The 26017-nt window shown below is 43.8% G+C and overlaps 1 protein-coding gene across 1 annotated transcript in view; it reads left to right on the forward strand.

Annotated features, from left to right (window-relative positions):
• Positions 1-3482: 3482 nt before the first annotated feature.
• Positions 3483-26017, forward strand: part of MBOAT1 (membrane bound O-acyltransferase domain containing 1) — a gene marked incomplete at its 5' end in the record, with an annotated part of 34081 nt that continues 11546 nt past the window's right edge. The window contains 7 exons of the mRNA XM_010140557.1: positions 3483-3561; positions 6864-7009; positions 7515-7592; positions 11248-11343; positions 20122-20177; positions 22356-22410; positions 24838-25021. Coding sequence (XP_010138859.1) covers positions 3483-3561; positions 6864-7009; positions 7515-7592; positions 11248-11343; positions 20122-20177; positions 22356-22410; positions 24838-25021 — 694 coding nt within the window. The remainder of the gene's footprint in view (positions 3562-6863; positions 7010-7514; positions 7593-11247; positions 11344-20121; positions 20178-22355; positions 22411-24837; positions 25022-26017) is intronic.

Raw genomic sequence — 26017 nt, forward strand, 5'->3', positions numbered from 1 at the left:
GAAAAAATTTAGAGTGTGTCGGTGGTTACCCCCCTTTTTTTTTTTTTTTTTTTTGGGTTGGGGGGGTTGTGTCACCTCTCTGCATAGAGTGAAGTGATCTCTGGAGAGAATATTTGTCCTTACAGTTCGTAAAAAAATAGTCTGGAAGATCAAAATATTTTGAAAAATTTCAGTAAGTATCAGATATCTTTGAGATGATCTGAGTAAGGAGTATTCCATCTCTCATTCTTAACACACCCATTTTAAATATCACAGTTTGGATGTTGTGAAATGCTGTCATAACAGCAGGTCTATTTTTCGCCATCAAAGTGGAAATGTCTCCTGCAAAGTGAAGTTAAACATGTCTTTTGCCAGTTGTCTTTGGTTATACATGCAAAATAATCTTTTAAATGGAGAAAACAAGGTATTGCACTTCAGTAGTTCTAGCTTTTTCCTTTGCAAGAAAGACACCGTCCTGGAAGAGGGAGCTGGTCTCTGGCAGCGAAATGCCTATTATGGCATCCCCTTTCCAAAATCCTACCCAAGCATTGCTGGATGCCACGGACAGCCATTTGACTTGGAGGACTGTCAGTAGCTTCTGTCAACATGGTTCTTTCTGCTTTTCCAGATAGTGAAAGCAACTTTTTGGTGAGGTGTGGTATGTTAGGGAATAGTGGAGAAATCCTAATTTACCAGGTGATGGCCTCCGAAACTAATGCTTGGTAGCTCAGGAGTTGATAGCAGCAAATACACGGTATCTTGATCGTGGGCTACAACCTCACCTTTATGCCGAGCCACCATGGGATGCCTCTCTCTGTACACTTTCTTTTGTTCAGCAGATGAAATGCAGATTTAAAGCCTTATTCTCTCATTTGGCTGATAAGCACGAGGTCTGGACTAAAAGTAGTAGAGCTGTCTTCTGCGGTATCTGTCGTCTGAGGGCAGTCTGTATCATCTGCTGCACGCTGAGCTGCCCGTGGACCTGGGTGCTAGCTGGGAATAGTCTGGCAGCTGGGCCGTGCCACAACACACTTGTACCTCCGTCTGTGAACGGGTATGAATGTGCAACGTGCCTGCTCTTTGTCGAAAGGCTGCATCTTGCTGGGGACACATCAGCTCCTCATCATCCAGCAAGTGACAAGTTAGCAGTGTGATTTCTCGTTGTGATTTTTGTGGTGCATGAATTGCAGCCTCAGCCGGAATTTTGCTTACAGAAGACTGTCCGGTTTGGGTCATGGACTTAATTGCCATTTGGAGATGGAGAAAACTCCGTGGTCAATTTGTTACATCCTCCTAGATTTTCCGAAAGTGAGATCAGTCTTTCTGCTAGTATAAGGGAGGAAAAAAGTAGTAAAGGACAAGCAAAGTACTTTTGTGGTCAAAACAGAATGCAGCATTTTTCTTCCCGATACTTACCTATAAAGAAATGTTAAAAACACTAAAATAACAGACTACGTGACTAATCTTACTGATTTTCTCTGCTTAGAGTATGATCCGGTAACCCTCAAATGCCTGTTACCCCTCTTTTAAATAGGGGGGTTTACTTTTTTTTAACCTCCACCATAGAGCCAGTTTACCTCTAGAACAAGACGTGATAATTATTTTTGCTCTTATTGGCAATGGGCTCAGGTCCTCCAAATGCTGAGATTTTGAGAGACCCGTATTTAATGCCAGGTACTTAGAACTTTTATTTTGTGACTTGCCAACCTGTTGTTTCCCTTAGAAGTGCTCACCTGCAGGTGGTCAATGGGGCCCTATAAAAGATAGAGCAAAAACTTCTGTATTTTTCCTCTGAGAACAGTTCGGAGGTCGAAGAGATGACTTTCCCATGTAATATGCCCTATCTGTTGATGGAGGTAACTGAGAAGGTGACTCCAGATGCCCAGGAGTTAGTGTTTCCTCTTCCTACAGCACCACTCCAACATTTGCCGAGTTGTTTTCACCTTGTTGAAAATGGGAGAAGGTGCAAAATCTTGAGGCAGATGGAGCTAACCTTTTATGTACTTCGAGGGCTTTGATTTAACATGATAATATAGGAGGAACTTAAAACCATCATGTTTGGTTATTGTATCATAGGTGCTGGGTTGGTTGCTGACTTTATATAAATGCAGGTTTGCGGTCTAAACATCACTGTGGGTTATTGCTACTACAGAATTTTGGTGGATAAAATGGAGAAGCCATGGTTTTTGGGTTTTTTTCTTGTAGTTCATACCTGGTGTTTACATGCTCTGGATCCATCTGGCCTGTTAAAATTGAGATTATTAGATATTGAAGAGTTCCTTAACCAGACAACAGTAACTATCAACTCGGTTGGGCTGGAGCTGTTGCAGATTTTTCTCTCCAGAAGGGCAGGTATCTTGTTTCTACATTACAAGGCTCTCTTCAGCTGGCTGTGACTCAGCTACAAGCCTTCCAGATGTCAGTGCAGGATACTGTGATGAAACTGCCTTTCTGCCCTCCAATACTTAATCATGAAAAAGGAAAGGAAGATAGTGTCTTGTTTTGGCAACTTTTCATGGTCTGATTCCCGATTTTATTACATCTCACTCGCTAGAGCATGGAAGAAAATGACTGTAAAAAGTGAAGGTGTTTCTTTTCTGCTAGCAAAGTTGAAACCAGATGTGAAAAAAACTTTGATGGCAGCACCAAATAGATGTGACTAGCTAAAAACATGGGTACAGTGACTTACAATGGTGAGTCAGAATGAGAAGGGATAATTCTCGTGTAATTTCTTTTCTATTTCCATGTTATTTTTGTGCTGACACCATTCATCAATGTTTAGAAGCCCTCAGTTTACTATTTAAAAAATGTTTTTAGCAACAGTGAAAATAAACAGAAAGGAACCCTTTCCTCTTTGGGAAAGGGAGGAAAGTACTTTCGGGCTGTTACTTCACTTGTGGTGCAGTGCAACCTTTCTTAAAAGCTTAGGGGTCTGTTTACTTAGAGACCTTAAATATGTAGAGTGAAGAATAAAATCTGTGTTAAATGGAACGCAGTAAAGTCACGCTCAGATGAACTGGCAGTCTTCCTCTGAATGCTGCGTGTGTTGAAATGTGACATATAATTAACGAGAGGCGGTCATATGAAACTATCGCATCCCTCTGTAACTCTGTGGAGAGCAGACCAGACCTGGTCTGGTACCAAAGTTAGTGCTCAGTTTTAAATATGGAGTTCAGCCTGCCTGGCAGAAAAAAAATCTTTCAGCACCGTTTTACTGCTGGTTTGACATTTGTCTTACATCCCCCAAACCCAAGAAACAGAAAAAAACCCCCTTCCTTTCTTTGTGACATGTTATGTTTAAAAGAAGATTTGGCCTGGTTTGTCCACCCTTTCAGGAAGCTCAGAAGGGGTTGATCTGCAGAAGCAATCTGTTGTTGATAGGCACCTCTAGAAGTCACTCGTGCGGTGAACTATGTGCTAGAACTTGTAGTGAGCTCTGTATGGCTAAGCGTGATCTTCAGGCTGAACCCCACAGAAATCTGAGGTCATCTTGGTGCGTTCAGGTTCTACGTGCAGGCTTGTACGGTGGACAAGTACGAGAAGTATTCTCCAATACGATTCCCCAACGGTTTTGCCCAACAGGTACCAAATACCTCATGGATGGCAAAGTTTTTATCCGCTGTTGTTGTGTTTACCCGGCTTTCTTCTTCCTTGGTATCCCTCTCTCCCAAGCAATGCACTGGGTGCAGCTTCCCACTTCCTTTATGCTGTTGTGGTAGTCATGGAATGTTCAAATGACGCCCAGGATTCTCGATGTGTGTTTGTGTCTTTGACACCATCACTGTCATTTACAGATCCTGAAAAGGAATCTCTAGTTTTTTAACCATGTCTGTAACTTTTAATGGTGTATTGCAGCCATTCCTCCCTAAGGTAGTACCTAGTTTAATTCAATACAAAAAGGATAAAAACCCCCCAACAAACTAGTATTCTGAGATTATTGCTCGCTGAGTACACTGGATCCGTGATGTTTGGCTGCTCTGCAGAAGCAACCCTTGTAAATTGAAAGCTGATTAAATTGTAAAGCTAGCGTGTAGGTTTGCTCTTATACCGGTACAAGGATTTAGCCCAACTCCTACAAAAACAGCAGAGAGAAATTGTCTTGGTTAATCTGCACCACGGAATGAAGATGTGATAGTGGCACGGTTGGTGTACCCATGTTCGCTTTAATCAGATTAGCACAAGTAACCCATGCTCAGAAGAACTAATAGCACAGGCAAGCAGCAGCCTGTGTGTGCAGGGCTGCTGTGCTGTCATGTGCTGGATGGGAGCTTGTGACCAGGTCGCTGCTGCTGTGGTTACCTGCCTTAGTGATGTAAACGCTGTCACAAGGGTGTCTGCCAGGGGTTTGTACTTTCATGCACTGTTAAGTTCTCGAACTGAACATACAAGAACTGGGTGAAAGTAAAAAGCAAACACTTGCTTATCTTGTTGGTTTTTACTGGTGTAAAGCTTCCGTGAGTGACATGACGTGGCACAGAGGGGGGTATTGTCTTTGAAAGAATCAGCCACATCAGGTTTCTTGGAGTCTCTGCACTGCCCTTCTTTACAGTGGATCAGGGAGACTCTGAGACTTGGGGTTGTTCAGCCTGGAGAAGAGAAGGCTCCAGGGAGACCTTAGTGCAGCCTGTCGGTGCTTAAAAGGGAGGGAAAGATGGGGACAGACATTTCAGCAGGGGCTGTTGGGACAGGAAAGGGGTGATGGGTTTAAACTAAAAGACGTGGATTCAGGCTAGAGATAAGGAAGAAATGTTTTACGATGAGGGTGGTGAGACCCTGGCCCAGGTGCCCAGAGAAGTGGGAGACGCCCCATCCCTGGAAACATCCCAGGTCAGGTTGGACCTTGGGGCTCTGGGCAACCTGCTGTAGTTGAAGCTGTCCCTGCTCCTTGCAGGGGGGTTGGACTAGATGACCTTTGAAGGTCTCTTCCAACTCAAAGCATTCTACAATTCTGTGCCCACCACAAAGTTGAGCTGCCCTGGATGTACTAGTACATCCCAAAGTGGGAGCAGGCTGAGGTGGGGTTAAGGTTCACTGAATTGTCAGTGATGAATGGGCATCCATCAGTGCTGGGAACTTGCTTCTAAGGCATGCGAGGAGAGCAGCCCTGACCGGGACGTCCTCTCCTCAGCTGTTTCTTCAGCATCTCTGGCTATGGAAAGAGGCGAGGGGGGAGTTAGTGTTTTGAGTGTAACTGTAGGATAATACACCAGATTAGGGTCTGGGATTTGTACTACAACATCTGAGTTTTGTGAAACCAGTGCAATTTTGTTCTCTTACCTTTTAGATCTTGCATGGAAAATAGGGATTGTCTTACTTAAATAAAGTGTAAAATATGGTTATAGTAAGACATTGCTAGTTACTTGCTTTTGGGTGTAGTTCTATGATACCGTCTGTTTTACATGCTGGTTGCTTACATGAGCAACAAATATTTTGATTTTGTCTTGGCTCCAAGGAACTAAAAGTCAGTATATCTAAGTATTTAAATTACTGCATTATTCTGTTGCGTGCTGCCTGCATCGCTGAAGCAAAGGAACTGCAGAAGTGTAGCTAACAAGCTTTTAATAAAATCATTTGTTTAAACAGCACCACATTGGATATAGTCCAGCAGAATAAAAGCAGTTTGAGGCTGTAGAGTCTTGTTAAACACATGGTAAATGTTTTTGACAAGAAGCCTGTCTGAATCCAACTGCCTCTGGACAGCCAGCATGTCAGAGCATTTCCCAATGAGATGTATCATCCTGTCCTGGACTGATAGCTTGGGAAAATCCTCTAATCTAAGTGATTGCTTAAATGTTGCAACCTATTTAGTTTTGCTCAGTCTAGGATGACTTGCTGCTGGAGAGCTCAGGGCCAATTTTTTTTTTTTTTTTTTAAAGAGAAAAGGTCTGCAGCTGAATAAGTGAATTTAACCTCAGCTGTCTAGGGTCCAGACTGGACTTAGGGCTGTCTTATCCTAATGCCGTATTGCTCTATTAGAGACAGCTCCTGAGCTCTGTTGTTCCTCTGACTTACAGAATTTTTGCTGTGAAAGAGAAGGTGATTTGAAGAAGGCAGCTTGGTGTCCGTTTTGCTCTGAGGACACTGAAGTTTTTGCTTGTCCTCACGTCTGATAGGAGTAGCCTATAGTCCTGGATCTGTCTTGTTCTCCCCCTGCCATTGCTACCTCCTTACAGTGGGGTCAGGCCGCTTCTTGTGCTCTGTAGAGACACGCAGTAGCCAAAGAACAACTGCGAAGCGTGTTCCTTTAGCTGTCTGCACGATGGTAGAGCAAAGTTATTTTCCTTGCTTTCTTGAATTGCAATAAAACGGTAAGTTGAAAGGCCTGCTTGGAGGATGCTGTGGGGTGGAGCATTTCAGCTTAGCAAGCTGTCCAGTTACTGCTTGGGAAACAGCATCACGTCAGGATTGTTGGATTTCCCCTTGATTTGGGGTTTGTGGAGAAAGTCAGGCACCGAGACAACGCTTCAGAGTCCCAGTAAGCTTCCTGGCCTCTGTCTCTCACCAAGAGGACTGAGCGGGGCGGGTGATGTCCCCTGCACCTGGGTTGGGCCGGTGTGCCAGTGCCACTGGCAGTGGAGCAGAGCTGGCCCCAGAAGAGTGAGAACTGCCTGGAGGCTGCCTGTATCCCAGGTAGCTGGAGCCTGCTCTGCCTCTTGACTGAGTTTTTGGGTGGCTGCGTGCTTGTTTAATCCCTTCTGTCGTTGGCCAAGGAAAGTTACCACCTGGACTCACAAATGAGAATGCTGAGAAACAGAAGATTCATTGCTCTCACTTTTTCCCCTCTTTTTCCTGGCTCCCCTCTTTATTGTTCTCAGAATGGAGAGACTCCTTCCCCCAGCCCCTCCAAGAATCACAACCATTTTTGTTTCATTTGTCTTTTACAGATCAATTTTGTAGCCTGTCAACTGTTTGCACTTTTGGCTGCGTTTTGGTTTCGTGTTTACTTGGGTCCCAGTCATGCCAGCTCTGCGGTTCGCCATGCATTTGCCACCCTCTTTGGAATATACTTTGCTGTCTTCTGCTTTGGGTGGTGAGTATTTAGTCACCATGTAGACAAGGCTTGGGTACAAATATTTTTAAACTTCATAACAGCTTTTCTGCCTTATATCTTGTTAGTCTTAAGGCACTTTCTATGTTATCCTAAAAAAAAATCATAACCGTTCCAAACCCTTAAAGTGAAATGAGCTATGAAGGTATTTGTAAGTGACGTATTTAATCTGTGATGTTAGTCCTGGAGGTGAAAGCCACACCAGTCTGCAGTGAAGGTAACCTCTTTTAGAAAAGATCTCCCAGTTTCAGTGCGCACTTGGAACCAGGCTGACCTTTCTCTCAGTGAAAAACGCTGACAGTATTTTGTCAATAAGTATTATGGGTATTCAGGCTATAAAGATGTCATTGTTATAGTCCATGTTTACTGATACCCTGACATGACATCGCGTCTATGTCATTTGCATGGAAATATTCCCTGGTTCTGAACTGCCAGCCTTTCCAGGTCACATAGAAATTATCTAAATACTCCCTTTGTTGTCTTCAAGGTATTCCATTCATCTTTTTGTCCTGGTGTTGATGAACTATGGCATTATGAGTATGGCGAGTATTCCCAACATCCACAGGTGAGCTGACGTGGCTGCAAGTTGGAGGTGCCCCTTTGACGACTTCGCTCCTTTCACCGAGAAGCACCGAGAGCTTTTTAGGATCACTTTCTCTTCTTCCCTGCTTTTCTTTCCCAGTTATTTGCAGGAGATTTGTTCACTCGGTTACAGAAGCAGTGTAAGCTCAGTTTGTGGTTTTTGCATTAATATTTAGCATTTCCCTTTGAAATTGCTGGCCTCAAAGTCTGGCTTTTGCAGGCTTCATAATTCATGCCCAAACCTCTGGTTTCTTAAACATAATGCAGTCATATTCTCCTTGGTCTTGTCCTTGAGAATCACTTTAGATAATTCTTCTTAATGTGTTTTTCCTCTTGCTGTCTGGCCTTTAGGTATTTTCCACTTATTCTTGAGTTTGGTAGTTCAAATAAGGTCATGGTAGCAGCTTAACTTAGCGATCTACAAAATTAAGTCTGGCATGTGGTACTGGACATTGAGCTTGAGGTGGAAAGCACTAGAAATGCCATCACTTTGAGGCCGAGGCTGATGGCATCATCGTGAGAAGTTCTCCACCATGGGAACTTTCTTGTCCCTGTACAAATGTCTCAGAGGAAGGCAGGCAGACCGAAGACTCCTAAAGAGCTTTATCAAATGAGTGCCTTCCTGGCCAAAAGGCAAAAAGTGCTTTCATGTGAAAATGAAAACTACCTGGTAGTTTTATCTGCTTCTTTCACTAAGAAGTTGTTCACGTGGAAGAACTTCTCTGCTCAGTCGCTGAGCCTTCTCATGGGGGTACCATCCTCTCTGTCAGAGTTCAGCACGTGGGAGTTTTTAAAATAGCGTAGGTGGACTTGTTTGCTACTCATCGATCAGCACAAATAGGCATTTTTATTTGTAAAACTACTACTTTATAGTGGCTAGAAGGATGAGCTGGCATTCCTCCCACTTCTTTACTTTTGTGTTGGTCTCTCTAATAACATGTGGTTAGTACAGTGGTTTGGGTGTGTTACAGGTGATTTCTGTCTCTACGCTGTTTCTGTAGCTGTTGCTGAATGCTCCCATCCGCATCAGTCTGGGCTGGGGAATGGAAACCCTTACTTCACTTGTCTTCAGGGCCAGGGCTGTCTGAGGATCTGATGCTCAGATAATCATCTCCCCTTCTTTAACACTTCCTGAGGCGACCTCTCTCATATGCAAACAGAAACCATCACTTACAATTTCTGTAGGGTTGTTTAGAAACATGAACCATAAACCACGGGCCGGTCGATAGCAGTCATTAGCATTTTGCACCAGACTAATTCCAGATAGGTATTAATCAAGGATGTGTTCCCACCCCCTCACAGTGTGTGGAAGTCCAGAGGGAATGAACAATTTTTTAAAAAAAGTAATTAGGCAATGTTTATGGAAGAAACACCATCCAGAGACCAGAAGGAAGAGGTGCTAAAAATGTGTAATACTTGTCTCCTGGTCATTGTGCCTGCCCATCACTTGGGGGAAAGTGTAGGAGTTACTGGTTGTAGATCAGATGAACCAAGCCTCCAGAGTGAGTACTCCAGTGTCTTCCTGGTCAAGTTGAGGTGGTGGTAGGGAAATAGGCACAGTTTTAGCAGGAAACCTCTTCACTCTTACTGTTTTGCCAATTAGTCAGAATGGAAAAAATAGCCATATAGTGCAACAGAAGTTAAACCGGTTCATAGAATGTCACCCACTGCTGTCATATAGCGATGTCTTGATTTAAGTTAATGCGAAGTAGCAATCCAGCGTCCTGAAAAACCTTAGGAGAGCTGGGAGGATTGGGTTAGGACTTTTCTACTGTATTCCACTAGCCATAGCCTTGTGATGCAAAGTACATCCACATTAATTTTGAAAAAATTACAGTGTATTCAAGTTGCTTGAGCACAAGCCTGAAAAATGCCAGTTTTAGGGTTGGAAGTGCCCATACAGACGGTCTGTAAGATCTCTGGATCCTTCATAGTGGGGCTTCAGGGCTTGGCTTTTTGTTCCCCCAAAATGCAAGAGGAAGTGAAGAACTGAAGTAAAGAAACAACACAGTTTAATCTATTTGCTGCTTTCCCTGCTAATTTTCTGCTGGTTTGCTCTCTGGTGAGCTGGGAGCCTTCAGGGTCTATAAATGGATAAACTAATGTGACATCAGAAATGCTCCCAGCTGTAGCAGCAATTCAGTATCTCTCGCCCTGCTCACCCCCCTTTTGGTCTAGGTGCTTTATGCTTAAGTACTGAAGGTGATTTTAGGTGCTTCATCTCACCTGTCACTGTTACCTGTCTGAGCTGGGTGACTTGCCTTTGGAGAGATGCTTGCTGTTCTCTATTGATGGGAGGGAGCCCAAGAACCTTGCTGAGGCTGGACTGCATGCCTGACCCAAATAAAATAAGATGAATTCTGCCCTGAGTCTCCTGAAGAAGCATCTCCTCAGCCTGCCTTTCGTCCAGCTGTTTGCTGTGGACCACGTGACCTTGTGACCCATCACACGGCAGTTTATTAGTCCTCAGGGAGGAAAACACTGATTTCTTTTAAAGTCAGCCATGATTTGACAGGGGCCTGGCCAATCTTAAGTCATCTGGGCTATTCCTCTTGTTGGATTCCACCTCCAGATCCCCACCATGATTAATCCTCCCATGGGTCTGGGGGCATCCTGCTTGGCGACGTGCGCTACCAGCCTGCCTGGTCCTGGCTCAGCTCTGCTGGCTGTGCAAGATGTGCAGTCTCGTTCTTCTCTAGACTTTTTTCCTCCACATGGCTGTCTTCTCATGCAAGGGAACACCAGCAGACCTGGTCCTCGCCGGTCGATGTGATGCAAGCCTTTCATTCTGCTGTCTGCGCTCTCTGTTGCACTGTCTAGTTTGCTTCATTTCTCAGTCTTTTCTAAATAGTCATCTGCTTCTTACCACCCGCCCAGCACCCTTTTTCTTTCTCAGGTAAATACAGGGAGAAGTTAGGAAAGGCTGCGTCTGCCCCACCTAGATATGCAATGCCTCCAGACCTCAGATGCTTCAACTTGTAAGGTAGAAAAAGCCATGCCACTGTCCTGCCTGAAATAATTTTGTGATCATCTTGAAAAACAGAGTGTGAAGCAGCACTTAAGGAGTGTTGCTTCTGGAAAGGGGCATCTTTCAGCATACAGAGCTGAAAAGATTAGGCTACATGTCATTATCTGCCATTAAACAAAACCAAAAGAGAAAATACCTTAATCCAGAAATATTTTAGTTTCTGATGGATCTGAGGAAGAGCTGTACATGTAATTAAAGAACATTTACAGATAAAAAAGGCAATGGATAACTTCAACGCACACAGAGTATCATCTAGTTTCAAATACTTGAGTCAGAAATTTCAAAATAATATGTGAGAGAGGGAACTGTGAAATTGGGAACTGTGAAATTGAAATGCACAACTTGAAGTGATCCTGTTTCTTCTTTTCTTTTTTCTCCCCCCACCCCCACTGTGAGGAGACACCTCTGTAATATTTCAGCTGGGTACACAAACCCATCAGTCCTCTTTGAAAATTTCTGCCAGATCTTGTATCATAACTTCAGACTTGTTAACAACCTAATTTGCAAAAATCAAACCCCACTCCTGAACAAGCCCAAACCCAATCTGAGTGATTCTAGTTCTTGTTGGTACTTGTGTTGGTAACTGTGTGTTCTGTGTGTTATGTTTTAGGTACTCCTTTGTCGTAGCTATGGGATACCTCACGTTGTGCCACATAAGCCGAATATACATATTTCATTATGGTATTCTCACTACAGATTTTTCCGGGTGAGTGAGTTGCATGCTGGGTCCTGTGTCAATTAGTATTAGTTGAATTCAATACTCTTTTTTTTAACACTCTTTTTGTGTTATCAGTGGAGCACATGCAATTTTGTTGACCTTAAGCTTTTTTCTAAGACTTTTAAAGTAAGATATAAACACTGTATGAGTTTTTTGCATTGACTCGTTTCTGACTTTTTCTTGCTAGGTGCTATCTAGTTAGGAAGGTAGAGGTTGCTTAGCTAGACTTCCACCTGGAGCAGCTTGGGAGGAGAAGCAGTCACTCACTGGAGCTAGAGGAACACTTACAGCCCTGGTGAGCAGCACGGCTCTGGTCCCTGGTGGGCTGCGCTGAAAGATGGGGTGGGCTGCTCTCCTCCTACCTTCTGAGGCACAGCTGTGGGCTCCAGGTCATCCTTTTCCCCATTCTGATTTATCTTGATAACCCAGCTGGGAAGGTGTCTCCCACCCCAGGCACTCCAGCAGGCAGAGGGGGAGGACTCGGATGGGGGCTGAGCGGCTGGGGGAGCTGGGTGGGTTGGTAACTCAGGCAGAGACACACGCTCTTGATGCCTGTCATGGTTTCCTTCATGGGGGCAGGCTGCAGCTGCTGTGGAAATAGCACAGCTTTTTATATGGCATGAATTTCTGTGGAACAGTGTTTTTCCTGTGTACTGTAATCTCTGATAGGTTTCAGTGAAGCAGTAGTGGATGCTTTGCAGAAATACAGACAGCTAACCCTGTATGTTTTGTTTGTGAGAGGAAGGTATGCTTCTGCATGATTTACTCTGTATTCCACTTGTTTAATTGAATATCTGAATACAGAGTAATTAGGAACACACTATGAAAAATGTCTGTAAACTGGCAGCTGCCTCTTCAAAACCTCTGTCGTCTTGTAGGCACAGAATAGGAAACCGAAAGGTTTTGCTGTCTGTGTGCATGTGTTTCTATGTGAGCTGGTGGTTTAAATGTTTAATTAAATTTCAGGGAGTGGAGGGAAAGTTCCCCTGAGACGTGTGTGTTTTTTAGTAGGAGAGGGAGCAGAAATGGAAATGCATACACTTAGAGAAGTTTAGCTCTACAATTTTTTTCGGCGGTTCTTTTAATACACCAGTGTCCTGAAAGAATGTGATGAACCAAGAAGCCTATAAATGGGACTGGAATGCTGTAGCTCCGAGTGTGTCTGAGACAGGAAGAAATGCGAGCGAGCGTGTTTTTCTGAATAGTGTGTTCAGACAGGCTCTGTGAGGTGTATGAGCTGTCGCTCCCTGAAGAATTTAATAAAGATGCAGCTGAGATTTGGGGTGGAAGAGAAGGAATGGTGGGTGTTTATATTATAGACTAGGTGGTGTTTTCTGGTCTCCCGATGAGCTTTAGGATGGTAGTGGTACCTGAACTTACTCTGTTCTTTGATTTTTGTCCTGATGCTTCCACATATAAACCAATTCTTAAACTTCAGTCAAACATAAAACTGCCAAGTAAGAAACAACTGGAGGATGTAGTATGGATATGAATTACATCTTCATGGTATCTTCTAAAAACTTAAGGATAAATAAAAATATTGTAGTGGTATCAACAAAAACTTGCAATCCTAAGTGCTGAAACCCTTTATGAGGTCAGCCTCATAAATCCATCTTAAAACCTGTTTTCCTCAGCTGTCAATAATATGGGACCGCTGAGGCTTTATGCACATACCTTAAACAGATGTGATGACCCCAGAGAGACAAAATATGTTCCCTGTCCCCAGTTTTACCCCGTGTGCTCTGTTAACCAGCTTTGTGCACTTACCAGCTGGCATGTATAACCCTTTTGATGCCTGCTTGCCCACAGATATTTTTTGGTTCTTTAGTAATAGTCGGTTGTGCTCATTGTTTGGAGTCCCCCCGTTTTGAGAACACAGCTTGTGAAATGCTTGTAATGGAGAGAAGAGGGTAACTTTTGATCACATCGGAAGTAAACTGGAAGATGGAAGACCCAACAGTGACGCATCACGTCAGGGTTAAGAAGTAACTTAACAAAGAAACTTGTTCTCTGCTCATGACTAGTTAATTCTTCTCCCTCATGCAAAGGGTAGGTTTGGTCACTGACTCCCACTCAAGCTTCTTGTGGGAGTTTCTTAATTTAAGAGGTTTTTCATGTATTGCATAGTACTTGAGTGAAAACTCCCTTGTTTTTTTTGAACTATGTGCCAAGCTTTAATGAAAACCAGTTCCAGTTTGCTACACTTCAATTTCAATTACTTTTTAAAAAAGTGTATATATATTTTATCAAAGTTCTCTCACTGAGACTGTTTCACAAAAACACGGTGACATAGCTTAGGAATTTTCTTTTGACTGCCTTCTCCAAGAAAACTGTTCCTTTTTGAACACTAATTGTGAAATAACTGTGAAATGCTGTGCTTCCCTCCTAACCAGTCTCTGGGAGAAACGTGCATATTTTATTTTGCTTGGTTTGCTGTGGCATTTATATATTGTACCTAGGAAAACTAAATCCTGACTCTTTCTCTCTCTTTTTCTCTCTCTTGTTTCTTTATGCTAAGAGGATTATGCTGGTAAGTTGCCTGCTTTCTATACAACGTTGTAAACATGGTAATACTAACCTACAGTTTGGGGGGGTTTATTTATATCATGAATTTAGGGAGAAATTAGTTTAAAACAAATCAGGGCATCTTGTTGGGGGTTTTGGAACCTAGTAACAGATATGGTTCCAATCAAGCAAGCTACATGAGCAAATGCCATAGGCATGTGATCATCTGGATGGAGTTCAGAGGAGCTCTTCTTCCGTATGAAGTGGTGTCTGCTTTAGTCCTTTGATTAAGACCACTTTTGGGTTCCTCTTTGAATTCTTGCAATGTCTGAGCAAGATTTTCTAATCCTGCATCTCATTTGGTGTATGTGGGGAATACGCGAGTTTCTCGGTGCTGTTCCTTACAGAAAAGAAAGAAACACAGTGTGTGAAAATCGCCACACACACTGGTGTCGCTTTCCACCTTCTGTTGGTGTTAGAGAGACCAAAGCTGAATTATTCGGGAGATTTGAGCAGTTTTCCTCCCCACAGATGTCAAATCTGCACCTCTTACGTGAGTGTTTTGGTGGACATCGCTCTCCAGAAGGAATGGGCATCTCTATCCCAAGTGTTCACTCTATCCCAAGTGCAGAACAGCAGCAGCATTCTCGGCAAACTGCTCAGAAAGGGGTGGCCATTGAAAGAGCCCTCTCAGAGTCGTGTGAGCAGATACTTCAGTAACAAGCGTCACTTCAGGCAGTGAATTTTTTTCGGGTGGTTAGTGCTTTGTTGCTGGTTTTTCCCCTCTCAGTGGCTTAGAATCACCCAGAAAATAAAGGAACAAAGGTACATCAGCTGGTTTTTACACAGAAAATGCATTCGGTGATGGAAGCAAGCATAGATGTACTTGTAACTGTGTGAAAACACGATGAAAAATATTATCTGGTTCTGCCAGTTCAGCTGGCTATTTTTATTTTCCTGTCTTTTGAATGCCGTGCGTTGTTGCAGTGTATGTTCCAGCAGCTCTGGGTATCTTTGGCCAGCAGCACGTCCCCGGAGGCAGCCCAGCAGCACGAGGTGCAGGGTGAGTGAGGGGAGGTCAGGCAGTTGTCTGTGCCTGCTCACTGCTTGGCTGCCTTGTTGGGCGTTTGTCCACTTGAAACTGCGCTGAGATCACTTACCTGTGGTTCCACAGAAGCCCTGCAAGAGCCGCAGTGTGGGAATTAGCCAAAATTCAAGCAGACAGTCACTGCAAGAGAGCTTCGCACATGTAGTGCATCCCGGGACACTTCTCCAGAAGTAAATACTCTCTTAAGTGAAATGCTTCTGTCATGAAGGCGTAAGAAACGCTCTTTGGGAGCTTTCGCCAAAAAAACCCACATGAACCACATTGGAAGTTGCTTTGGAACCCTGAGTGTGGTTAGCGAAATGTTTTTCCTCCTTGTGCTTCAGCGCTTCTTTCCGCTGTCGAAAGCGGAAGTAAGAGCCGTTGTGACGTCCCTGGCTTGGCGATCCCCTCGGCTGCACAGTTAATGTCAGAGCAGAGCGTGACTGCGTGAACTTCTCGTCATGGCTTCAGGGCTAACGAGAGAAACCTGAAATAAACGTTTGCTGGTTTGGAGTCCGGTCGGCAATGAGCCGTTTGACTCCACCTCCTCTCTTAGTGAAATCAGGTCAGTGGAAACTATTTCTAGCGAGCGTGTGCCAGACTCCCCGGGATTACCTAAGGTCAGGCAGACTCTGCTTGGAGAACGTCTTTTCTCTCCTAAGCATCAAAGCTTGCTGGGTGCAGAGGCCAGCTGGTGATAGGGGGAAGATCCCCGCAGCAGGCTACAGCCGATGCTGGCATCTTTAGTTCCACTGGCATGTGCTGCTGGGCGGATTTATTATGCTGGGGCAAGCTAGATTTAAAAACGATGTTAGCTGGTGTGTTTTCATTTGGACGGTTTAATTATAAGGGGGTAAACCCCTCTACTGAGCATTCTCTGTAACCTGTTGCATCTTCTGTCTTGTGTTATTTTTCAAGGCATTAATGCGTTATAAAGACAGTTTGGGTGTTTTCTTTTATTTTTTTTAATTTCCTATTCCATACTGTCTTCCTGGGACAATTTCTTGATGATTTTTCTTTTAATTAAAAATTGGCCCCTGCGGTGTATGTGTAGGAGGTACAGTGCAACTACAGCCTGAGATTAAACTCTCAGCCAATGTATAAAACATAGAGGAGGAGCTGGGGGGAAGTCACACCACGTGTAAATCAAATTCTGTGTTTCCGTGCTAGCTGGTAACCACAGAGCTTAGAATGACAGGAGATAGAGGAGAGGATGTGGGATCACAACTCTGCACGTGGCTGCGAAGTGCCTGCAAGGTGTTCAAGTCGTTCAGGCATCCTAAATGTGTTTCACGTGAAATGCTTCCTTCCGAGGGAGAGGTCTTCGTGCTTCATCTGTAAATGCAAGTAGAGTAGGTAGATTTTCTTTTTAAATTCAAACTGATTGTTTGCCCCCCCTCCAGTAATTTGTGCATCTCTTGAAACTGGGAAGAAAGAAAGGTTACTGGAAGTTTTATAGTGTTATTAAACCCTCTTCTTGTTTGTAGCACTACTGTCTTTTTCCAGTAGAGTCTAAGATTTAAAATACTACGGTGTTGGAAACGGTTGTCTATATGTGATATGATGCTGTGTTTTATGTATTAACGTACTCAATGTTTTATTGCTGTTTAGAGTTAGAGCTTGCCTGAAAGGCTGAATAGAAATGGTAATTAATACTGTGGTATTGCCAAGTTTTAACAATCAAACCTCACGCGTATATTTAGGAAATGATGATATTATATTTTTACCCCGAATTAAATACATTTTTCTTATCTAATTTTTAGTATTGTTTCAAGACTTGCATCCTCATGCATTGCTCTGCAAATACATCGGAAAAGACTATTTTTCATTCTGAAGGAACAAAAAACCTTTTAGACTTGGGTTCTCTGCGTGTGTGTGTGATGAGGAGAGGTTGGTGAGTCCGCTGGGAGGAGCGGGACAGGTGTGGGCGTGCAGAAGGTGAGGGTCTCCACAACCCAAAGAAGTGCCAAAAGAAGGGAGAGCTCCAGCACTGCCATTGTTTCGTTGTGCTCTGCCCTTTCCTGCAGCAAAGGCTTGGTCTCCCAGTGAGATCATTCGTTGGGGGAATGGTGGATGGGTTGGGGAGAAGGAAGGTGCTCCCTCTTCACCTGAAGCCTTGCTTGCACTTCACATGAAGCATTTAATATTACGTGACACCAATTTGTGATGGTTTCAGAGGATGTAATCTCTGTGCCACCTTCCCGAGTAGGGTAGAGAAGAGACACCTCGAGGTGTAATTCAGTGATGGTAGGAGAGAGAACTGGAGGTGTCTCAGATGCACTCTGTGGGTCTCCTGCCCAGCCACGGTGTCAGCAGCATCGCTTTTTTGTTCACTTGTCTCTGGAGCTGGGACTTGAGGCAGGTGGACCGTCTGTCTTCTCTGATTCAAATGCTCAGGAGGCTGACTTGTTCTGCCGGGTTACGACGAGGCGATGAATTCCTAATATAGCTGAGGAGAACCTCTCTCTTCTCTGTTTATACACTGGATGACTTCAGTGCAGGCAGCACTTCAGCTTCCCTTGGTCAGTCAGCACATCACGTTTGCATTTTGATTCTGGCTTACAGAGGGGGGCCAAATTTTCTGAGACAAGTGTCTAAATTTAGGGACTTGAAGGCATACAGTTTTGGCTCTGAGCCTGAGGTTTAAAGTTACCCGCTTTGGTATTGGCATAAAGCGCTTGCTAAAACAAACATATGCAACAAATTGAGCTGACTTGAAACAAGTGTTAGTGCTCACCCAGATAGCTAAAAGGCTGAGCACTGACAAAATAAAAATCTGTGTTTACTGCAGCAGAAATGCTATTTCACTGACAGCCTCTATCTCTCTTAAGGATTAAAAATAATCTGCTTTTTCATACGTTTAAAGGATTGGGATTTATGTGTCTTTGAAAGCAAAGCTAAATTTTGTCTGAATGGAAAAACCTACTTTGAGAAATAGGATGTTGAAAATAATGGTGAAAACAGCTTGAACTTATAACTTTTCTTGAAAGATGCGTTGGGATAAAAATGAGATTCACTGTCTCACAGTACTGGAGTTGTCCGGAAGGTGAAAAGTCTTTGTCGAATTGCTCCATCCCTTAGCTGCAATCAGTGCTCTGGGTGACCCAAGGGGAGCTGCTGTACCAACCCTTGTGTTACGGTTGTATTCCAGATCTGTGTATGTTTAAGCCTGGTCTGGATTTTATGTGCAAGCTTTTTTGCTGACATTTCAAGTAGACACTGCTGAAATGATAAAAATAGGTTTTGATTAAGAAATAGGCTGATATTGCAGTTCTCTGTTTTGGGGGTAAAAAATGCAAATTACTCTACCCACGCAGAATTGCATGTGGACTCTTGAAGAAAATCAGCCGTATGTAGTACTGAAGAAACCCCACCACTTAGTATGAAAGAATGTCTTTTTCCAGTATTCTTGTGTTTACCATGCTCAGCATATTAATTATCCTGGAATCGGTTTGATTTATCATAGTGGGATAATTAGATTGCAAACAGTTGATCTTAGCCATTGGGTTTACACTTGATTGTAACCAGGAGGCTGATTTAGCTGAGGATGATTCAGAATTTCTTGAAAATCTCTACAGAATGTGAATATTTGACTGTTATTTTAGAGATAACATTGAATGTAACTTTCACTTTTCTTTCTTGCCTTGAGAAGTTAGTGGGGAAAATATAGTGCTCAAACTAAAAAAAGACACCTTCAGCTTTTTTCTTTCATGGAATTCCAGAAAATATGTTACAATATTTAAGATGAATAGCGATAATATTTGGAGTATTTATCTACACGTCTCTTAAAAGCTCCATATATTGTCGAAGTCAATGTAAATAGCATGTACACAAACTCAGGTTTTAATTTCCATGTTAAAGACATCATTTGTGTTCAAGCAGAAACCTCTATACAGTTTGCGTTGGTAACTGATCATCAAAGTGAGAAATAATCCAGTTTTATGTATAGTCATCACAGTTAATGCTTTTCAAGTAATGATGGGTCCTCCTCACCCACTGCAACCTCCTGGCTGTTGCGGTTGTGAAGATCTTGGTGGTAGGTGAGATCTGGCTGCCCTGTGCTGGTGTCCCCAGTGGCAGAGAGGTGGGGAGAGGCAGTGTTAGCTGGTGTCCATCCCTCTCTTTGCCTGCCGTGGGTCCTGCCAGATTACAGATGTTTAGTGCTGGGTTTTGTGTCTAGGGCTCCACAGCCCTATAGAAGCTGCGACAGGCCCACAGTTAGCCCTGGAGCCTCTGTCTATGAGGGACTGGTTAGTTGACCCTATGGTTTTCACCTCCATCTTTCTTTACGTACCTCTGAGTGCTTCTGGCTGTGTCCTTTACCCTCATGGGAACAAGCTGCTGGTGTCACCAAGCTCAGTTTTGCCTTTTTTTCTGTTCCTTAGCTGCAGCAGCTCACATTTGCCTACGGTGCTAAAAAGGTCCGTAAAGCTGGATACAGGAGGTGGAACCTAGTGGTTAATCCCGTGCTGCTTGCTTGGTTGGCCCCAAAGCTGTGGGGTGGTTGTAGCCTGTAAGCATGGCTCAGGTACAGCTACCTCGTGTTTTTGAGAGGTTCCAGATCCCACACGCTCAAATAACTCCCAGTTGGATGGTGTATCTTGGACAGGCTGTCCACAAGGCAGTTGCATGGCCAAGAAGCAAGTGGGAAACTGCTGTCCTGACAGGTCTCCTGGTATTTGCACGTGGTCTTAAATGTGGGGAAATAAGCAAGTGGATCTGCAGGGGTGGCACTTTTTTAGGGCACTGAGGAGACAGACAATGGGAGAGTAACAGTAAGAAGAGCCAGAGTTATATTACAGCAGCATTGCTGTGGTGTAGCGTGGTGTAGTATGGGGCTTGAATCTGGTCTTTGCCTGAAAGGAAGCGCAGTGGACTGCGGAAGCTGGTGCCGTTTCTTCTCAGTTACCATTTGCTCTGCTGCACGATGGAGAGACATAAAATGAGGCTTTGTGAGCACTTAGCAATTAAAAATTCCAGTGCAAGTTACTGCGGGGTTGTTTTGAACCCAGGCAATTGTCTTATGCCTGAGTTCCTCCTTCAGTGTTAATTGGATGTTTTCCACTTGTTGCTAACACAGTTATGCCTTTTAAAGGGATAAAGACGTTCAGTGAGAAAGTGGGGAATAATTTGTAGTACAAGACATGTAACTGTTGTTTCTGCCTTTGTTCTAGTCCGCTGATGATAATAACACAGAAGATCACGACACTTGCGTGCCAGTTACATGATGGTAAGAAGAGGCATCTCTTCCCATGCCCTGAAGACAGCCTTTTTATTGCAGCGAGCTCGGTGGCCGAGTTGCAGAGTGGACGAATGTAGTTCAGCGAGTTGCTCCAAATAAAGAAGAAGAAAAATGCTTTTTGGTGGAAAACAAGACACTTCAAGTTTTGATCAGTTCTCTCTTTGCAGTAACAAAGACAACTGTTCTCCCCTTTGGGTGCTCTGGCTCCTTGGGAACCAGTTTGGATTTTAGCTACTACCAGTATCTGCTGTTTAGATGCTGCAGTGCATCTCCATTGAGCTCTCTGAAGCAGTTCTTGATTCTCAAAAATCAAGAGTTGTTTTTGATACGTAGGTTCAGTCATTGATGTTAATGTAGCAAAAACATGCCATCACTGCTAGAGTCAGTGATAATATACTCCATGAGCTGTGAGAGCTGGAATTCAGTAGCCTTTTCCCAGTGCAGGCAGAAGCACAGCTGTAAGCAAAATAACGTTGTCTTCAGTCTTGTGCTGTGCTCTGACAAAGAGCACTATTATTTCCCCGGAAAATGCCTGTGGCTAGTGCAGTGCAAAGGCTAGGAATGCCAGTTGTCATCAGTACTGCTATTGCTGGTATCTGTTGGTGTTGCAGTGTGAATTTCTGATGGTCTGAGGCCCATTACGTTATCAGCTGTGGGTGGCTAAGTAGCCTGCTGAAGAGTGATGGGATCTCAGTGACGGCCGCGCTGCAGGCTGCAGGGTCTGGCATTGCTGATGGGCAGATCTAAGGCTTTTAGCTGGCTCTGTATAATGGGTGTGACTTGAAGCTCAGATAATTGACCTTGTTGTTGACATGGTTGTTCATGGGGCTTCTCTGCTTCTGTTATTTAAGCTTCCCAGCTCAGGTATCGCTGCGTGCCGCAGAGGTGTGCAGCCTGGGTGTGCACCTAGAGTATTGAAGGTAAATGAACAGACAGAAGGGAAAAGGTGATGGCAGAGGTGGGAGCATATTAAGCAAACCAGAAATCCTACAGATTAATGATGGTGGAAGAGTCTCATTATGCTGTGAACGTCCATATATGGAGCAGTTGGTCAAATGGGGGCAGCTTGCAGGTCAAGCATCAGTGACAAATTTCTGTTAGTAAAAATATAGTGCAGCTGCCTGTAAATGGAAGCACAGAAGCAAAATGCCCTGCCCTTTAAGTAATTAAGTGCTTAATTGTTTTCCTGGAGCTCACACCCTGCCTTTCCGATTTACAAACTGAAATAGCCAGTGAGAGAATGGAAATGAGCAGCTTCTCAGCAGTCTTTTTAGGAAATGTGTGTGTTGGTAATTATGGCCAGAACCTTTAGGACAGTAGTGTTAATTGATGCCGAGCCCCTGATCTTGTGAAGCTGTGTATATGTATGCTCAGCATCAAGTGCTGTGACTCATCCCGTGGTGAGTTGTTCTGCTGAAGCCAGTGGGATTCCTCACCCTGCATGCAGCTAAAGCTCCACAGTGAAGGTTCTGAGATCCTTGCTATGAACAACATCTGTTTATGCAATGGCCACTATACAAGACTTTTCCATAGCTTTCCTGGGACAGCGAGTCTGAGCTCTATCTCTGGCCCCAAAGGTCTTGTGCGCTCAACAGGAGGTCGCCCTTCCAGTCTGGACCTTGAACAATTCCAGATTATTACTGGTGTGTATGTTTAGGCTTGCTCCAGCAGCAGGCAGCCAGGCTGCTTGTTCACACCAGTGGCGCTTCTGTTCCCTAAGAGCCCGTTTCTCTTCCTCTGCCCGCTCCTCCTGCTGTGAAATGCTCCATTTCTCACCAAGGAGCCAGTGGGAAGCTTCTGCCTAAATAAGCTAGTGGCTTCTGGGAACTGAGGTTTTCCAGCCCAGGGCTGTTAGAAGAGGCTGCTGGGGGTCACTGCCAGTTGGTGGCATTGCACGTTGCATTGTGTTTGGGGGAATTCTATGGCTGCATTTCCTGAAAGTATAGCAAGGGTGAGAGAGGGGGATGAGGTAAGGAACTGGGTAAAGAGGGGAAGGTAGAATATGAATATACTCGACCTAAAAGTTTGAAGTTGAGCTGTATTACAACTGTCTGGGACAAAGAAACCTTGAAGCTTATGGCTTTTGAAAGTTACCTATGGGATGCAGACATAAGGCTTTGGGGGTTGCTTTCAGAAAGCTCTAATGTGACTTTTCTTTCTCTCTAGGAATAGGGCGACAAGCTGAGGAACTCACCGCTGAGCAAAATCGGCTTGCTGTAAAGTAAGGATTTAATTCCCCTAGTGATTTGTGTTTAATTTCATTCAAAGATGGTCAGGGTTTGATTGTTTGGGTTTTTTTTTTTTTTTTTCCTTTGCGATGTCAGGAACAACTGGCCATGAAGCTGTTCCCTGCTTCTTCCCAGTCCATCCACGATAAGCCAAAAGTCCTACCCACTTTTTCTGTTTGCTTGAGCATTTTCTAATGCTGCTGTCAGTGCCCTCCTTACATAAACATCACTTCTCCGCCGTATCCCTTATTTCTTCAGTCCAGGACTTTGGGCTTTATCACCCTGTGCTGGTCAGTAAAGCACTGAAGTACTTGGCAACAACTCTTTGGCTTAAATATATATTCCATGTGCAGTAAAACCAGTCTTTACTGAATCACTTCTATTGTTTGCAGGCTAAGACTGTACTATTTGGATTTTTTTGGTTGTTGTCTTCATTCTATCTGTGATACATCGTCTTTCCAGGTAGAATGCCCCTCCGCTGTCAGCAAACCATTGTGTAGTAAAAATACATTTTGGTTTGACTCTGACACTTCAAGCACTGCTTGAAGCACTTTTCTTTTTGTCTTTCAGTACAAGTGTAGGATGCAGGTGATTTTTTTTTTTCCTTTTTTTTAAGAATTAGTGTTACAGAATTAGTCTTAGGAGACTCGCATAACTTTTGCTGTGACCCATAGCTTCGTGTCTATTTTTAAAGCTCACAGCATAATGTTTAACCGCACTGGGCCCTTGTGACAACATGATTAATTCTAGTCAAATTCTCACCAAACAGGCTTTTTTTATCTTGTACGGTACATGAGCTCATAAGTGAAAAGTACACGCCCATAGCTCAACTGTTGGTGGCAGACAAGTCATAACTGAAGAGTTTTAAATCCCCTTTGGTAATACAGCGTTTTGTCTTCCCTCTTGTTCTTGGTCTGGTTTTGTTTCTCACTCATCCTCTGTACATTCCTTTGTGCATTGCTCATGTCTCCCCACCCACCTATGTGCAGAATCTAAGCTGAAACTAATGACTTTATTTTTAATCTTACTGTAGAGCTCGGAAGCCCAAATAACAGACTCAGTTTTGCAGAATGGAAAGATGAGCCTTGCCCCAAATTGTTTGCTGCATCTTTCTGTGCAGCGCTTTCACCAGAGACCGTATAATTCTGGCATTCACATCTACAATAACCAGCAGGGTGAACGCAGAAAATCCTGGCTAAGATAACTGTTTATTCAAACTAATTCTGCTTCAGAATAAAAGTAGGCAACAGCAAATGTTGAACTGTTGCTTGTATGATTGTATGTTTTGTTCTGAAAGAATTTTAAGTGGGTTTTGGTTTACGTGTGTCCATCTGCCTTGGACAGGAAGGTCTTGAAACGCTGTGCCCCTGAGTTTCAGTTCTCATCTGGGAACTCTTCGCTTACTGGGACGGTGGCTGGTAGCACGTTTGTGGAGAGGACTGTGTATCGCAGTGCTGAATTTGGAAGCTGGTGTTTTCTGCCACATGAATAAAGCCAGCCCAACAGCTCACAAATTACACCAGCACTGACAGGCCTGTCTGTCTTTCTTTTCCGTCCTTCTGATCTGTAGCAAGGACAATGCGTCTTCTTCATTTTGCATCTAATATAACCTCCCCCCTGCCGCCCCGCCAAGGAACTTGTGGGATGTGCACTTGCAAAAAAGAAATAACACAATGGACTGACTCCTTTCTGACTTTCATCTTCAGCGATCTTTCGATTTATGTGTTTTTCCCCTTAGTTTCTTTTCCTGTTCATGATGAAATACAGGCAATTACTTCCTTTATTTGCACAGTAGGACAGAGCGCCGCTTCATTCTCTTCCTCTGTGTCTCACAGCACACTTCCCGTTTTTCAGAAGGCTGAGCCGAAGGGTGGGTGGGTGAGTGCTCCTCTCAGGCCTGAGAGTCCTGGCCATAAATGCTCCTTGCCCTGCAGCTGGCATAACAAGGCAAGGTACTGCACTGCACAGCTTGGTGAGACCAGCGTGGCGCAGTCTGTGGTCTCCCAGGCGTCACTGGTCCCCAACATACCAGACAGATGTCAAAAACTATTACCAGCTTCTCTCTCCAAGTACTCTGGCCAAGTCAATTTGTTTGAGAGTGGCTATTTAAATTTATGACTGTTTTTCTTTCTAGTAAGAAGATTACAACTTCTTAGGCTGGTAGGATTTGTTCACCTGTAGCTGAAGCGCTTCCCTGTTCCCCTGGTTCTGACTGCCATCTGCCAGACATCACTGGGATAGGAGAGAGGCTGTGCTTCATCTTCTCCAAAACAGATCGAGCCGGGGGAGGGTGGTAGGAGAGAGCTGCGAACTGAGGCAGGCAGTGAAACAAAAACCATTTGTGAAAGTCTCTGCTATATTTTACCTTGTTAATTTTTTTCTGTTTTTTCTTTTCTTTCCTGTGTGGATGATTTTCACAGGACAAGACCTTCTTTACTGGAGTATTTAAGCTATCTCCTCAATTTTATGAGCATCATAGCTGGGCCTTGCAGCAATTATAAGGATTATATAGCCTTCATTGAAGGGAGGCATGTGCACATGAAACTATTAGAAGTCAACTGGAAACAGAAGGGTTATGACAGACTTCCTGATCCTTCTCCAACTGTAAGTTTTTAAATTACCAAGATTTATTGCAAAGGGCAGGAGAGTACATTTGTACGTGATTCTCCCAAAAACTAAGAAGAAAAACCATTTTGGATTATCTTCCCAGTAAACATTACAGTGGTATTTTCTGTGAAGTGGCTGCTGGTTTTATCCCAGGGTCAGGGCTGAAGAGACCAGGGTTGTTGTCTTGAAGTTTCCAAAGCGTTGGGCTTGCAGTATGGGTCATCGGTTGCTGGGCGTCCTTTGTGAAGTGGTGGGAACGGTCTGCAGGTTCTGACAAAGCTGAGTTGCAGTTCAGCTCCAAACAGAAGAGGAAATGGCAGGAAGCAGTAGTCAAATCTCACCCGCAGTGCAGGAGTTGGTACAAGTACATGGATTACGGCTAACCAGAAACTGTGGCTTGTCCAGGTGCTGTGCAAGAGAATCCCGCACTTTAAGATGACTTGGAGGTCGTTTTTCACATAGGCTAAGCACTAATTTTTTTAATATTCTTTTAATATTACTCGAGACCTTCTTATAAAGTGAACTTCTTGTCAGGCGGGATGACGTAGCATGTGAAAACCAGGTGGTTCTCCCTTTACCTAAAGGTGACACTGAACGTGTGGCTTTGAGTGTGTGCAGAATGTCTCCTCTGAGACTGAGCATCTGCCTGGACATGCCTGATTCCTGTTGCACTCGGCTGCATTTCTGCTGACTTCAGTGCTGTTACTTCTGACTGAGGTCAGAATAAGGCCTGTACTGTTGCAAGTCAGCAGAGAATATTAGAATTTGCATGGTAACCATTTAAAGATAATGGCACATTAATTTATTCCTGAATAGGAAGATCTAAAAAGGCTACTTGGGATCCAAGTTGTTTCAATAGTATATTGCGTTTTATTAGTCTTTTAAGATCATAAGTAATTTTTTTCATGGTATCCAAGTGCCAGATTCACCTTTTTAATTGTGACCGTACGTTGTGGATTAAGCCCAGCCAGCAGCTAGGCACCACCCAGCCAC

The sequence above is a fragment of the Buceros rhinoceros genome, unplaced genomic scaffold, assembly GCF_000710305.1.
Source record: "Buceros rhinoceros silvestris isolate BGI_N320 unplaced genomic scaffold, ASM71030v1 scaffold6017, whole genome shotgun sequence".
NCBI lineage: Eukaryota > Metazoa > Chordata > Aves > Bucerotiformes > Bucerotidae > Buceros > Buceros rhinoceros.